The following is a 16,536-nucleotide window of genomic DNA, read 5'->3' as shown; positions in this document are numbered from 1 at the left end:
ATCTGATCTTTATTTTCATGTTAGAAAAAGTGAAGTTCAACTGAAAACTATGTTCAGAGGGAAATATGATCAGATGATATGTGATCGTGTTACACCTACTTTTATACTTTTTCTTCAGTAAAGATCTGAGAGGAGGACTTTTTCTGTGACAGTGTCTTTTCACAGTGCGATGTTGCCACTTTTATTTGAGTTAAAGATCTAAATAGTTCCACCGCTGCTGCCATTATGGCAGCTAGTATGACCTTTTTCACAGAAACTGCAATCAATGCTGTTATCTTTAACTTTACCTTTGTGAGAACTGTGTATAAACAGCACTCAGCATCCTGTCAGCAGTGCATTTGCTGCTGTCATTGTAAAAGTGGATCTCAAGCGTCACAATCAACAGACATTATGTGTGATTTGGCTCAGCAGCAGCTGTGTGTCAGCTTTGCAGTCACACCATTAATAGTGTTTTGGTCGTTTTGAAGTTGTCTTTTAAACGTCTTTGTTTTCAGGAACTAGGAGCTTTTTAGCTTTTTTCTGTAATTTGACTGTCTGGCAATCCCACTGAATATCCCGCCAAAATAGACCCAAAGGCGCTTAAAGGTGAGCCGCTCGCTGAAAATGAAAATCCAGTTGCCATGACAGCTGAAGAGATGGAAACAAGACAACAAGCCCAGTGCTAACTCTATTCAGAAGCTCAGTTGTTGAGGCTCTTCCTGTCCCAGTCCAGAGCAGACTGGAGGATGATGTGGGGCTAACCTCAAAGCCACACGGAGAATTTCGTGATCACGCTGTGCATGCGAGAAAGGATGAGCAGAGGCAGAGAGAGCATGACAAAAATGTCCAAAGAAAACTTGCACCAATGCAAAATTAAGACTTGAACTGCAGTAATGTGGCACGACCACTTGCAGCTCCTGCTCCCTCTGATGTTAATGTGTATTGACAACAACCAAACCCATGACAACAGTATGGCTGTTTGATCTGGGTAAATTAATCAGTATCAATAATAGGAATATGATTATGCTCTGCATGGTTAACTCATGCCATAGCTTAATATATATAGCTTCGGTTTAGCTATGTGGTTTGATCATTATGTTATACATTACACAAGGAAGCTTGATTTGCTGTATTCACCTGTATACCAGTCAGTTTTCTTTTGTATGAGGGTTTCCAGTAGGTGGTAGAATTTGTTAATGCAATATCACCTGACAATTTTTGGAAGGTCATGATGACCCGATACCTTTGCAATAACAGGATATTTAAGCGGCAATGACGGGATACCTGAGAGGACATGTCCTACCAAATGTTCTGGTCGTGGGTTAATAAGAGCGTGTTGTGTGTTGGATCATGGTAATCTGCCATAACAACACCATGCAAGGAAATATGGCCTAAGGAGAACTAATGTGAGCCATCGTTAATGATTCCGGCAGTTTTCCGTGGGACAGAATAACTCACTTTGGGTGGACTTTGGGCTTTGTAACATTGATGATTTACATGCACAAAAAGCTGCATTATTCACTAAAGGAAAATCTTTGGTTTGTAAAAAGACAAAGTTTCAAAGCCCAGTGTTTGCTCTGTGAGTTATGAAGAGTTACACTGTTTTTTAATGGAGATGCGATTTAAACTGCTGCTGTGTCCTGTCCAACAAAGAATATTCAGAACATTTGAAATGCAAACATTTATTGATTTCTTCGGCACACATGCAGAAATTTAATTAACACTACAGGTATCGCAAAGCAAATAAAGGTACAAGATAGAAGTATAACACCACGTGAATGCAGTGAGAAAAAGAAAGTTGATTATATACTTAATGCAGGCTTTTTGTGGTCAGTCGCTCACGACCACAAACACTCGAGCTTCATGGTTTTATTGCAAACTAAAGGCAGTATCCATCCACACAACTTCAGGGATATTCATTGACTTCAATTTGTGGATACTCGTCGCTCTGATTAAAGAACAGGTCCAAGAACTCCTTTGGCCTAAAGAGAGCACATCAGAAAAACAGTGAGAGATCAAAATAATTACAGTGTAATGGAGAATCAGTGGTGGATAAGTAATAAAGACTGTAGGTACAGAATGTACATCAAGTGGCCCCTGACAGTGTTACATTAATATAACATTCTGATATTATAACAATTAATATCATATAGTAATTATCAGGTGAAGTTCATTTTAACTACTTCATATAACGTTGAGCAGTTACAGATCATATGTAATTTGTAATCATTTCCAGCACTGTGGAGTACGTGCTTAAAGAAAGAGCATTCGTTTCTGAAGAGGTGGAATTCAAGTTGTTTCATTATGAGTAATTAATATCGTAGTATTGCAGTATTACGGCGGGCTGGTGACTCACTTGCAGGCTCCAGTGTTGACACAGATCGTCCTCACGTCGTCTGTGGTCGAGAGCTCCTCGATCAGCTCTCCGAGGTGCACCTTCACAAATTTGCGGCACAGTGACTTCAAGAGGCCGATTTCATTGCAGACAGACTTCAGCTTTGATGTCACACTCTGCAAGAGCAAAAATGACATTATTCCTCCTTCCACAAAGACGAGATCATCACGCTCACGGAGCTGTTTTATTTTACCTCTGCAGTGGCGTTGGGTCCCATGACTTTCTTCACCTTGTTTAAAGCCCACTTGCACGCCCAACACACACCTGGAAGCTGCAGATGAAAGTACTTTTAGTACAGAGAAAGTCCTAAAAATAACACTTTATGTGATGGGAACTCCTTATGTGATGGAAATATATGAAATAAGCAGCTTTTGAGCAACTCATAAATGGGTTTTAACACATTAAAATGTGGTTGAAAGCTCATATTTATGCTGCTTAACAACCTAATAAAAGAATATAGAATATATGTGAACAGGGGCCATTTGTCTGCAGAATGAGTACTTTTACTTTTGATACTTTAAGCACATTCTGCTTCATATTTCTATTTAAGTAGGATCTGTTATGCTGGTAACAGTGTATTTTTACACTGATGCACTACTGCTTTTACTGGATCTGAGCACTTCCTCCATCATTATTGTACATCTGAGTTTAGGCTGGACAAAGAACTAAAATCAGGTTTAGAGCAGCCACGTTACCCGGCCGGCCTCCACGGAGATTTCCACTTCCGCCTGCTGCTGGTCATCGGTGCTGACCTTCAAGTTTCTCCCGTGGACTGTCCAGACTGTGAGGACACAAACCAAAAACTGTTTAAACATAATCTACACGACAAAGACAACGTTTTAGAATGAAAAACACTCACCAGAACATGTCACCAGGATGCACACAAGGACGACTGAGGAGGTCTCCATTGCCGTGGCAGTGAGCGGTGATCTCTGAGTGTGTGCCTCCTGTCGAAACCTTTTATTGGCAGCAGAGGTGAGGGGCTACACAACGACATTCCTGCAAGCCTCCATGGACGGAAATTCAGACCACAACCAGCATCTGGTCACAGCACAGAAACTATCAGGTGGTTTTGTGGGGGCCACCCTCACGAAAAGCTTTCTTTAGAGGACCCACTCATGCAGACTGTCATCTATTCCAGGTAATGCTCAGGAAACAGTGTGTTGGGGCGACAGTGTTTGTTAAACAGAGCTTCACTATCACACATTTTAGTGCTTGTCAGCACTCAGGGGCCCGTCTTGAAACCACAACACGCCTTTTTATTTTTATGTTTTTTACTTTGGTGTGACCTCAAGTTGTGAACACATTTGGAGCTTGAAGACAGTAGCAGACAAACTAATCAACTACGAATGATAAAATAGACTAATAGCCTGTCTAATAGGCTGTCATCACCCCTGTACAAAGGACAGCTGAAGCTGAGGAGAATGGCATTATTATTTTTTTTTTCTTGCAGGTTTTCAGTCAGAAACCAAAGCATTATGGGGCAACCTTGAGGAGCTTGAATTAAAGGAATTGTGAAGATAAATAAATAAATATGAAGTTACAGCCAGGAGTTAGGTTAGCTTAGCTTAGCATTCAAAGACTAAACAGCAAGCCTGGTTCTGTCCCAACAACAAAAACAGACTACCAGCACTTCTAAAGCATAAACATAGTATAAGCCTGAAGTTGAACTGGACTTTGGTACTGGTCAAATTGGTGACCTTTAGCCTGCCGCGTTCAGAAGAATTATTTTTCACATGAGCCAATAGTTTTGCTTCTTTACTAACACTGACGCTTTAAACAATATAAAAGAAGTGTTTTTGCATGAAGATTATCCCCTATAACATGCCCTCTGAACATCAGCCTGCGTTTCCAGAAACTTTTGCCTTGTGATTTCACTTTTACCCATTAAACTTTCTCAGGTCGGAAAATTCATACAGAAAATGAGAAGAAATGACTTCACTGCATGTGGAACTGCTTCAAAAAAGCTTTATTGCAAAAGTAAAAACAAGACAATGTGCACACGGGAGCAGTCGAAACATCACTTTTATTGAATCAAAGTGAACCTGGACTCTGGAGATTTGTTAAATGTTGTGATGACAGCAAACTGAAAGAAAGAGCCCAGCTTCAGCAAGCTTCTGTATACATGATTTTAACGTATATTTTTATATTTCCTTGTGTTTCCCTGTGCTTTTCCCTGTCCCTTTGTGTCATGTTAGTCTCTCCTTGTGTCTGTCCTTGTATGTGTGTGTGTGTCTGTCCTTGTATGTGTGTGTGTGTCTGTCCTTGTATGTGTGTGGACTGGGTGGTTCCTCTGCAGTCATGGCTCACCTGCACCTGGTCCTTTTGTCAATCAGCCACCACAGCTGCAGTCAATCCATAATCACCATCCACAGGATAAAACGCTGGATCTCCTCACCGGTCCACGTCAGACTGTTGTACTCACTATCCTGGAAACAAGTCTTGGCCACTTTGCTCACCTCATGCTTTATTATGTGTTCTAGAGTTCTGCCTTGCTTGTTTTACCAAATAACAAAGTCTCAAACCTGCCGAGTTTACCCAGCTCCAGTCCACCACCCAAAAACCGGCTGACTCACCTCACCTGCCTGCTCCTTTCTGAATCAATACGGAGCATCTCCCAGTGATCATTACACATTTTCCTCTGACAGTAAATCCTTTAATTATTCAAATCTTTGGTGACTGTGTTCTCCACTTGGAGTTCAGCCATTTCCTCAGCCCTTAACAGTTTTATATTCATTACCTTTGAATGGTCACAGCCCAGCTTTGCTGTGGACTTGATGGACTTACAGGCATCTCATTAACCTGGAAAACCCACGTAGGTAAAAATGATTCGCTCCATGCAGACAGTAATAAAGAAAATATGTTGTGCTCATGGAAACTTCAGCTCATTTGTTGCTGAGTCAGACATTTAGTAGCATGTTGACACAACATGTCTAAATAAAAGATGAGGGCTGACGTTAACATGAAATTCATCAGGTCCTCTGTGTGTGTGTGTGTGTGTGTGTGTGTGTGTGTGTGTGTGTGTATGTGTCATAGTTTCTCACCTCCTCTGTGCAGTAGTCTGCTCTCTGTCTCACACCGTGATTTAACCGGGGTGGGAGATCCTCCTCTTCAGCTTGGACTTAACAGAAGTTGAAAGACAACTGTGTCTCAGTAAAAACTTGAATTATCAGCAAAGTGGAGTAAATAATGTTGCTCTCTTACCTGCAGAGCAGAAAAGTGATGCTGATGGCGGGACTCATGCTCATTCATCATCAAAATCTGCACCACTATTTACTTTTTTTTTTTTTTTTTTTTCAAATATACAAATGCGGATCTGTTTTACTTTACAGCCCAATAAACCAGTTACCTCACAAAAAATATCTTATCCAAGTCTACATACATCACCCTATGAGTCAGCTTACAATCCGAGATTCATCAAGTTAAATTTGTTTTAAATATTCAGATTTCTATATCGATATTTGATTTTTACCGAGCGACAACCTCGCCAGAAATGGCAGTTCTTCGAATGGCCACTTGAGGCTGGCTCCATTTTATATTAAGTCATGGGGACACTGGTCTGATTCAGCACAGTAAGGATCCAGAGGATTATTCATTGACTTCTGGGGGTCCTAAGTGGAATTTTAACTTCTCCAACCCACCAAAACATCTCAATATGCACAGCAACAACTGACAACTGTCTTTCTTAAAGAACATATTGTATGTCTTAACCACAAAAAAAGTGTTTCTACCACAACAGAAGTGGACAAAAAAGAGTGAAAACTAATGTTTAGGGTCTCTGTTCATGACTGGAGGGCCTAAAGGAGCCACTTAGTTATCTTACACAGTGGGAAAGGCTCTTAACCTTGTTTTATGATGCACCACTAGTTTTTGTATTGGTTACCTTTTGGAGGTGTCATCGCCCATCTTCTTCTCAAGTGACTAACACAGATCCTCCCTCATGTCTGATACTAAAATTCCCCATGATGGTCTGTGCTCTCCTCTTCAGTTTGCTCCTCTTGAGACTTAAGAACAGCTGAAAAAATACAGACTGACACTTCCAAAAATGCCACCATAATCAGGAACATCTGGGAAACGATGTGACTGTCCCACTTGTGGAGGGCAGGAGGAAAGCGAGGCTGAAGGCAGGACTCATGGCTGTTTCATCTTCAGCTGCTCCCTCTGTGGCTTTCACACAGCGTCAGTTCCTTGCTGCTCATATACATGTATCAGCACTTCAGTTACCACAAGATTGGTGCTTGCAAAAGTGAAACACTGCGGTTTTTTTTTAATACTGTGCCGGGTGCACAACCTTTACAGAGAGAATTGTGTTTATATATCGTTAAATATTCCCATCTCGTCACCATAAGAGCCATCTAACACCATGCATATCATTTAATGGAGCTTTTCAAAGCAAAACTCTTGTTATTATTTATTTTTATGTACTCAGGAATTTAAAATCTGTAACATGCCACACCTGATCTCATACAGGGGTGCTCTTGTGAAAGAAAAACTAATCAGTCCAAAGTTTCCAATTTTTGCAGAGCTTTAAGATTGTCTCCACTGTGGACCATTGTGAGTGCAGTGCAAGAGTTTTGTGGGCAGAGGCAGGCTGCGTGCGAGGCACCGTGACAATCGCATGATTTTTTGCTCTCGTGGTGGGCGGGCTTCGATCACTTAGACCGCTTTCTCTCTCCCTCTTGAAAGAACCTTTTCTTTTGCATGCTTTATTCATTTTCCTGAAACTCCGATTAAAGGTAAAACATTAAATATATTGTGTTTGTCAGTTGAAAGTAATCAGGACATGGTGACTTCACAGCACCATCGAGTTCCCTGACTGTGCTGTGGTGTTTAAAGCAGCCCCCTGGCCTTGTCTGTTTTCATCATGCTGGCATGAAATTAACTTTTAACTACTTGACTCTTGCCTCAGAAAGGTTATAATAAACCATTTTTGTCAAAATTCCATACATCACAGTTGTGGTAGTGTAATCACATGCTGCTGGGAAGCTCAATGGAAGCTGTCATCAAACTGCACTGCAGCTGCATTTGATTGTTGCCTGATGGACCACAAAAGCCCCAACATACTGTGCGCTATGTCAAGGGACAGTTTAGGGTTAAACCGTCCTCCAAACACCCTCATTCAGCTTTCCCCGCTGACCTTTAGTCTACATGTGCAGTTTGAGATGTCAGCTCTGACTTGTTGTCAGCGTCACTGTGAATCATCCTGCCTGTTCAACTCAGGTGACGTTCTGCAAAATACTCAACCAGCATTTTCACAATAGAGTTAATTCTGCTTTTTGTTCATAGTTTCTCCATTGATTGTCTGTTCAGAATGAAACAACCACCACCAACAACTATAAGTCAGTTGTCTCCTTCCTGCTTCACACCTACTGAAACCACAGTTCACGTGTACACTCTTAAACATGCACAATTATCTTGCAGATGCATTTCTTGGAATAGTCATTTGGGTTAATTCAATTCACTCAATTTTATTTTATTTTTCAAAGAGTACACTGCTTTTACTTGAGTAACATGTATTTTAAGTAGGAGTCCATCAAACTAATGTACTGGGTCATTTTTAAAGTGTACTGACTTCATTGTGTCAATGAGACCTAGCACATCGTGCAGCATTGAAATGCTAAAACTAATAATAACTAAACTGGGTTTGTCTTGGGAGCGTGTCCTCTGCTTTATAGCATTTGTCAACACAGTTTTAATATATGATCTCTCTAAATTTCCACATCCAGCAGTTAAAGAGGAACATTAGAGTCCATTTGGACTCTTGTTTATGAACAAATTTAAGTCCCATATTTACTCTCTTTTAGCTCTGTTTTTGGTCTCCATCAGCTCCTGAGGGAGATACCTGGCTCTTCAGCTGCTAAGTGTTCACCATGAGGGTTCACCAGTACAAACCAACAGATTCATATCATTATTAGTTATCCATTTTTCATTCAAAATTATTGATTATTGCTGCTTCAAGTTGAGCTTTTACACAAAGTGATAAAGTTTACTACTAGTCCTGCTGTTGGAAGAAGAGCTCCACCTGGATTTGAACGGTAAACTTGACTTGATAAAGTGTTCCTCCTCTGACCAAACAGCCATGCTTAAAGAGAGTTTGCATGAATGAAAACTTTGTATCACACAAATTTTTGGCACATGCAGTGAAGGTGTGAAGGCGTGTGTCAAAGTGCAGTTTCTAAAGTCACATGTGTCTCTGGTCTCTCACGCTTCTGCTCTTTCTCTGATTCGTTTCAAGCTTTTTTCACATATTAGTTCCTCACTGCTTCAGAGGTTGTTGCACTGGACTGACACAGAATCAGCTCATCTGTAACCAGATGTTGCTGTTACTCTAATGAACCAACAGGTGGTGCCAGAGTCAAGTGTCTGAGAGCAGCTGGGGACTGCAGCCATGGCCTGGTGTGTCATTACACAGACAGAACAATAAAATGGACAGACACTGAAATAGCAGTGTTTGTGATTGTCTCGGCTTCTATACATAGCTTACGCCTCCAGCAACAACTCAAACATGTGAGCAGATGCTTAATGAAGCTGCAGAAACCTGTGAGTCTGCAGTGGAACAGCAGCCTCTCTCATGGTGGACTGCAGGGTGTGCAGATCGTCTGCTCAGTGGGAGATCAAATGGGGGGAATCAGACGTACTGAACTGTGAGATGAAAAGATGAGAAAGTGTCCTGGAAACAGTTTCAGATGAAAAAGTGAAAAACTGAACTAAAGCTGATGTGTTGATGCATAAAACACATTCATTGCACCAAACTAGCACAACATGTATTTACATTCATGTGTTTTCTTACGCACAATGACACTGCAAAGCACCTGTGAATGATCTCACTTCTGCAACAGGCTTCAACAATACATGAAGTTTGCTTAGCTGTCCCTGAACTCTTGGTGTTCTTTTCCATGATGCACTACCTCATAAGAATTTTTTATTATTATTATTTGTTTGAAACATGTCGCTGCCTCAAATTCATAAGCATATATTTACAAAAATCAATGAAGTTGATGAGGTAAAACATTAAATATATTGTCGTTGTACTGTTTTCTGTTGAGTATTGAGAATGTCAGAAAGGACTGGAATCAGTATTTAGCATAAAGAGTGACTGATGTGAACTTTCTCTGTGCTTTGTAACAAACTGTTTTACAGTCCTGCTCTTCAACTTCAGTCTTTACCTCTGCGTTGCTCTGAAAATGGATTTGGTTCTTTACGCGCTCTGAACAGCTGAGTCACAATCCAGTTGTTTTCACTGGCAGCTAAATGAAATCATAATAAGCATAATTTCATGACGCATAATCTTCTTGGGGCCCACTTGAGCGAGTGATGAGCTTATTATCGATGGCTAATGAATGAGCACGAGAGAAAAGAGCGCCATGATAGAAATCCAGGAATCACTCGGTCAGATGGAGGAATCAGCTGAATTGACGAGATAGATGAAATATTAGGTTTGAGATTTCAGATTATCAACTGCAGAAGACACGCGAGACGCCACAAAAACCATCAGAGGACAGTTTTGTTTTGTTGTGGTAAAGAAGAGGTTTTATTCTTGTATGTACAGCATGTACAATATAGAATTCTTTGACATTCAACAAAGCCAAGCTTCAGTGCAGAACAGCCTTTAAGAGATATACTATATATCTACTATGATGCAACACCTTTCCATATATGCACTTGACCACAACCTGAACGAGGAGTGCTACTCAAAACCGTCTGTGCTGTGAAAGAGGAAAACCACACGAGTGATCACATTTAACACGCTCACCAGAAACGCAGTTTCTTCTGTCTCACTGCGTCTCCAGCAGATCGCATGAGCTCCGATCATGAAGTCAATACTGTCCTGATCGTATCACAGCAGGACCTTCTCGTTCACTTCATTTTATAGTTATTATGCCATGAAATCTCTGGAAAACAACCAAAGAGCGAGAAAATTAAATCGATTAATAAGTCGACCAAAAAAAAAAAAGAAAAAGAAAAAACTTTTAAAGCCTTCAAAGATGAATCTAAGAGATTCTGCAGCATGGAGACGATGCAAAAAAAAAAAACAAAAAACAAAAAAAAAACCTAAATTAAGCGTCATCATTAATTAAAATCCTGGTTTGCAAGTGAGTGGGAGGGTGATACTTTTGAGGACCACAGAGAATTTCTGACCTCTCTGTTCGTGTCAAACTCCTCTGATGATACTCGCCCACATCTCTTTGCTGCATCTGTTGTGCTGTTTCTCACCTGTGTTTCACTTCTGTCACCGGACTGTAGCTGTAAGCTCGAGGTCATGCAGAAAGTAGTTTATTTAGTTTAGTTTATTGTATATGTTGCTTTCCATCAACAACAGGGATTTGGACATCCAAAATAATCCATTTTGGAGCCTCTTCTTGCATTAAATGCTCACCTTTTGCTGGGAATATAATGTCAAAGCATGAGAAACTAAACTATTTGTAGGAGGAATACCGTTGTATGTAGTGAAGCCTTGAAAAATAATCATTGTAATAAGTGTTTGCTTCATTTTCTTTGGCTTAAACAGCCAGCTGGCAGTTCCACTTTCAAAAGATAAACAGCTCGTAGCGGAATAAAACTAACGGGGAGAAAAAAAAAACACACATCGGCTCTATGAATCACATCCAGTGAAACGGAGATCTCCCGTCTCCCTGCGAACAACAAACAGTCTGTCGTCTCAGCATCTCTCTCTGTGTTGACAGGGAGTGAGGAAGGTACAGAGACTCTGACCTGCAACCAGGTCCTCACTGACAAAACCAGCAGCGCTTAGAAGTCCAAACTCCAATTTCCCGACGAGGCGAACTCCCTCACTGGTTTCTGTGGGTTCATATCGCCCTCCTCTGACCTCCAGGCGGCTGATCCTCCCTTCCCTCTCTCCCTCTCTTCATTTCTCTGAGTGTTCGTCTCAGATGATTTCCAGGACGTCGCAGGGCACGAAGCCTCTCTTCTTTCCACTCGCCACTCTGATGAAGCCGCTGCGCTCGCCCTCGCTGCTCACACAAATCTGAGGGAAAATGTCACTTTAATGTGAAAACGTTAACAGTTGACAAGTGCAGTTGTAAAATAAATATTTCAAATATACCAATGGCGGGGCGCTATATGTGTGCTGAAAGTCGACAAATATAATAGTGATGTGTCATAGATGCACAAGATAGATACCTACTGGGACATTAGACATACTCTACATAGCCAAAAGTATATGGACAGTCCTTTTGGCATCCTTTTAGTCATATACTTTTGGTCTGGGGCTGTTTTACATGATTTAGGTAAGGCTCTCATTTGAATTAAGGAAAATATGCAAGTGCTTTGTGGCAACAGTTAAGAGAAGGACCCGCTCTGTTTCAGCTCAAACTGAGGCCGAACCCAGCCCACCCAACACCTCTGAGACAAAGTGGAAAACGTCGACTGCGAGACAAGCCCAGCAGACTCCAATTTGCTCCAATTAGACATCAGCACTGGACCTCACTACCGCTCTTATGTCTAATTGGAGCAAATCTGCCACAGTCTAAAAGCTCGTGGAAAGCTTTCCCAGAACAATCAGAGGTTTTGAAATGACACGTTCAACAATCAAATATGGGCATTATTCCAATGACTTGTTGGATATTTTTGGCTTTATTTGATAGCATCAAATAAAAGGTCCTCTGCTGAAAGGACGAGCCCATTTTCATACTCATCTTAAGTTTCTTTTTTCTACACAGTTTTGTGCCAATTTAATCGTCAGAAAAGCTTTTTATGTACGAACCATGAGGGCCCCACATGTCTTCCAGTGTTAGTTGTTCTCAAGCGCAGAGCAAAAACATTTATACTTTTTAAATCACTTTTATGTGAAATAACTCGCAAGAAATTATCTACAAAGTTTGACTTCTTTTGAAAGTCTCACATCCCAAGTTCTGTATACTGTATCATATGAGGGTACTGCCCAGCTGGAGTAGAGAGAATTGCTCCATCTATTATTATAATTACATCAAAAGGTGATAATGATGCTGTAGCTGCAGTTACGACTGTTAATAATATCGCTGTGGAGTGAAGTACTGAGATCAAACCCGCAATCTTCCTCTTCAGATCCTGAAGTCGCTCATTGACCCTCATAATGGACTGGAACATATTGTGTTTGCATGTTTACTTTAAGTACTGTACAACATCTTCCCCTGGGTTTGTGCGACTGGAAAAGAAAGGCAGCGGGTCACGGACTCATCATGTTTTTGGTGGTTTCATCTCCACTGGGGGTTGCTCACTTTAAACCTCCTCTGTGTCCCAACATGCCCTGGAAAGCATTGTGGGAAAAAAAAAGGGGCCTGATCTAAGTACAGCTATTATGGCAAAATGCTAATTTAATGGTAACTCTTGAGAAGGACTCTCTGTCAGCCAAATCCATTCGAGCTTTTCAGAATCGCTGGAGGTAAGAGGTGATGTGGGAGCTGCAGGAGGGTAATAGGATGGCTAAAGAGCTGCTGGATAATGTGAATCTGATGTGCTCTAATGGCTGGGGTGTGATCATGAATTAGACACAGGTCTAATGTGGAAATTTTAACGTCCATGATAAAGGTCATTGCTTCCCCAACTCACAATGACGACGATGTTCATGGGATCGACCTTGCTAATGTTTGGTCTGAATGAATCCTTCGTGTGTTTTGTCTCTGTGGCTCCAACAGCAGACAATTAACCCTTAACAACAAATATACGGCTACTGTCTAATGAAAGGACTCGGGAATACCTCCACAATACGTCCCCCATTCATAATCTGAATCATCATCATAAGGCTCATACAGTACCTGTCCCTCCTTCAGGGTGATCTGGCCTTGTTCCTTACAGCCGATGAATGTCCTGTTACACCTGAACACTTGGTCCCCAGCCCGCACCAGATGAGCAAAGGCTGCTGGGAAGAAACCGATCCTGTCCTCAATTACCCCCTGAAAAAAATAAATAAATAAAATTATCAAACATGAAAACAGCTGACACGTGGAAGGGCTGCACAGTACATAAGAGGATTACAAAAACAGTGTTTTCATAAATGACTAGATTAAATCCTTAAAAAAAAAAAACAGGGGTTCTGCTGGTTACAGTACATAATACCTGTATAACATTATTTTAGGTCATACTACCTGTTGTAAAGAGGATAGACTGTATATGTCTTCATATACAGCACCTATACATTGTATGCAGGTGTTACATCAGTATCCATTGTTCAAAGACCAAACAGGCCAGATGTCTCTGTTTATCTACAGCCTGTAGAGAACAACAACAGTGTTAAAATGTGTAATGACTTTCTTCATGGTCTGGTGGCAGCCGGCTGCCTCTATACAATCGCGTTTGGCCTTTTTGTCTCCGTAATTTATCTGTCATGCATTTGTGTCCTCAGGCGGCCTGTTGCCTCGTTCCTATAATTTACAGCTTGACTTCCTGTAATTTATCAATCCACCTTTTATATTGGCATTTTATGGGCTTTGTGGGAAACACACTATATCTAAACTGAACATTGCAAACATTATCTTTGAAATAAGCACTTTGGAAGGTTAATTATATTTCTAAAAGTTTTAAATGAGCCTTGTCGCAACTAATATGTTGGTGTCGTACTTACCTTCCACCAGTCATCATTGGAGTCGTCAGCCAATAAGATTCTGTCTCCAGCTCTGCAATACAGGACAAAACAAGGAAGAGGAGAAATTACCAAAAGTCTTTTCCACATGGTGGGATAAATCCAGTAGGGGGCCCTGCTGAGTAGGTGTAACTCATGGATCATCGGCTGGTGAGGATGCTTACCAATCAAGTGCACGTTTAACAACCTTTTAACATTGATCTTGTTTTAAAATGAGTCAGCTGAAAGGATTAAAAAGTCCTCATGAGACGGAGTTTTCAGCCATCTCACAGAGTTAGCATTCATTAGCTACATCTACTAGCATCCGTCGTCTTTTTAGCAACCAAAATCGACAGTCACAGGCTACAATTGAGAATCCTGATTTTGTTTACTTCTGTGTGAAATGACTGACCCATTGTTTCAAATGTTATTTGAGTTTTGAGAGGTAAATGTTATCACTGTGAACCACACGGTGTTGTTTGTAGGAACATTAGCGGGGGCAGCGCTTAGCAAAAGGTGAATTGAGCAACACCTCGAAGTTCTTGTCAGCACTGTTGGTGATGAGAGGAGCGTCACCTCTCCATTTGATCTCCTTAGGAGGCCCTCTTTATGCTGCATAACAGAAGGTGTTTGCAAGTTTCTCTGCTTTAAATGAGATTAAATGCACCCTAATCCTGTTTGTTGTTAGTAAGTCTTCTTCATCCAGGAAATGCATGAATCATTTTACCCCATCGCCGCATGCGCCATAATTACTAGCATCTGTTCAAAGCCGTCGGCTAAATTTGACCAATAAAAATCAAAAAGCCTGGCACAGTTGAGCCAAATGTCGGTTTACGTAACTTCCCCTTTTCTTCCCCTTGTGGTTCGGTTACAACACTGCTGTCCTTCGCGTGGTAACGCTCACCATGACTCAGAAAACACTGTTTATTGTAGGCGAGAAACTGCACAGCGCCGACGTTGTAAAATCTTCTAAGGTGACGAAAACAAAGTAAAAGCATGTCGCTCCACAATCACGCTGTCCGTTAAACAACAAAGAGGAGTTTTCTGGGTTTTCTGACTCTGTCTTTTAAACATGCAGATCTCATCATCATTACAATCACCACATAGTCAAAGGTAATCATGTAATCAGAGCATGTGGTGGCAACTGAAACTAATCACAAACCTGATTTTTTTCACTTAAAATGAAAATGGAAATTGTACCTTTTGATTAAAGATTCCATTTCCCCCCATTTGCGCTTTCTGAATTAGTGTTTGATGTTATTGATTACTGTGTGCAGTGAAGCCCTGAGGAGAAAAACATTGATGTAGGCTTTCATGAGAGAAGTGAACTTTGTGCTGTGTAGCAGGTATCGGTGGACGGGGAACCGCTGAGAGGAAGTCAATGAATTATACATCAAGCCTGGCAATTGAAGTTTTTCTCGACCAAAGAGAGAGGAAGGACCCGTGAGTGTTTGTGTGTGTGTGTGCACGAGAAAGAGTCGGAGAACAAGTGCACCCTCATATCCTTAAATCCTCGCAGGATTTCTGTGAGAAGCAGGAGCAAATGGGTACTTAGGCTGAAGGACTGCTCACGATGAATGCTCTCTTTCCTTAGGGCCTGTTTCAAGTATGTCGCAGATGATGCCCTGTCAATCACGATTAAGTTTCAGATTGCATTGGAGGTAATAAGACAGGCTCGACATTTACAGCTGAGTCTACTTTAGACACTTTGGAGTGGTGTTTCTGGCCACCTGGTGAATTTAAGTCCACTCTCTTTTAGCTCCGTTTTTGGTCTTTACCAGCTCATGAGGGAAATATCTTGCTCTTTAGCTGCTAAATGCTCCAGCTAGTTGCTAACTGTGTCTGTGTGCTGTTTAGTGCTGCTGTAGTTTGGGTAGTTTTTAATCATTCACATGTGTTTTTGGTCACTAGAGCAGGTTTTTGGTGTTAAATAGCTACAAATCAAGAAATAAATAGTCACGATTGTTTGTGTTTTAAAGTTACTACCACCAAAGGAGACTGTTCTTACATTTGACTTATCGTTGTTGTAGACTTATCGTCACCTACTGGACCGGTGTGCTTCTTTGAGCTTTTCGAATTGTTTTTGCGTTTATCATTTGATATATTGTTATTAGAAAAATACAGATTACAGCTGCATTTATCTCATTGTTCCATTGTTGGCTTTGTGTGCATGAAAACACATTTGTGGGGGCAATTTGTGTAGTCAAATATTTAACAGACATACAAAACCTCATTCTTTGAGAAAAATCTACAATCATAATATTGCAAAAATTCCGTCTGAAAGAGTAAATGAGAATTGATGCACAGGGCAGAAAACTGCGTCTGCACGGATCTCAACAACTTAAAATGCTTCAGTAATTGAGCCACAACAGGTGTTTTCAATTAACTGCCAAAGCAAAAACACAGAGTGTGACATAAATAATTTAAGTGTGTTCAGAGCGGCCACATGTTTGAATGTAGAGAGCAGCAGCAGCAGCAGCAGCAGCAGCAGCAGCTCAGCATCACTGTTTCACAAGTCCATACGAGTGTGCTTCTTTCACTGTGTTTTTGGAGTGAGACTACATACAAACAAACTGTGTATAGCTCCTTTAAATTGAATGAATAG

General features: G+C 41.0%; 2 protein-coding genes across 3 annotated transcripts in view; both read right to left on the bottom strand.

Moving 5' to 3' along the window:
* Nucleotides 1-1,697: 1,697 nt before the first annotated feature.
* LOC143331827 (antimicrobial peptide NK-lysin-like) lies at nt 1,698-3,282 on the bottom strand. Its single transcript, XM_076749011.1, has 5 exons — nt 3,234-3,282; nt 3,070-3,155; nt 2,568-2,645; nt 2,336-2,490; nt 1,698-1,961 (listed from the first exon to the last, which is right to left on the bottom strand). The coding sequence occupies exons 1-5, from the start codon at nt 3,280-3,282 to the stop codon at nt 1,886-1,888; spliced, it is 444 nt and encodes a 147-aa protein (XP_076605126.1). The 3' UTR covers nt 1,698-1,885.
* Nucleotides 3,283-9,887: 6,605 nt separating this feature from the next.
* The window catches only part of stac (SH3 and cysteine rich domain), a 30,674-nt gene continuing 24,025 nt past the window's right edge, over nt 9,888-16,536 (bottom strand). For both annotated transcript variants that reach the window (XM_076749452.1, XM_076749451.1), the window contains 3 exons: nt 13,935-13,986; nt 13,129-13,266; nt 9,888-11,360 (listed from right to left, as the gene is read on the bottom strand). In XM_076749452.1, coding sequence (XP_076605567.1) covers nt 11,262-11,360; nt 13,129-13,266; nt 13,935-13,986 — 289 coding nt within the window. In that variant the 3' untranslated portion in view covers nt 9,888-11,261. The remainder of the gene's footprint in view (nt 11,361-13,128; nt 13,267-13,934; nt 13,987-16,536) is intronic.

The sequence above is a fragment of the Chaetodon auriga genome, chromosome 14 (genome assembly GCF_051107435.1).
Source record: "Chaetodon auriga isolate fChaAug3 chromosome 14, fChaAug3.hap1, whole genome shotgun sequence".
NCBI classification, from domain to species: Eukaryota; Metazoa; Chordata; class Actinopteri; order Chaetodontiformes; family Chaetodontidae; genus Chaetodon; species Chaetodon auriga.
This window is presented reverse-complemented; position numbering and strand designations above follow the sequence as displayed.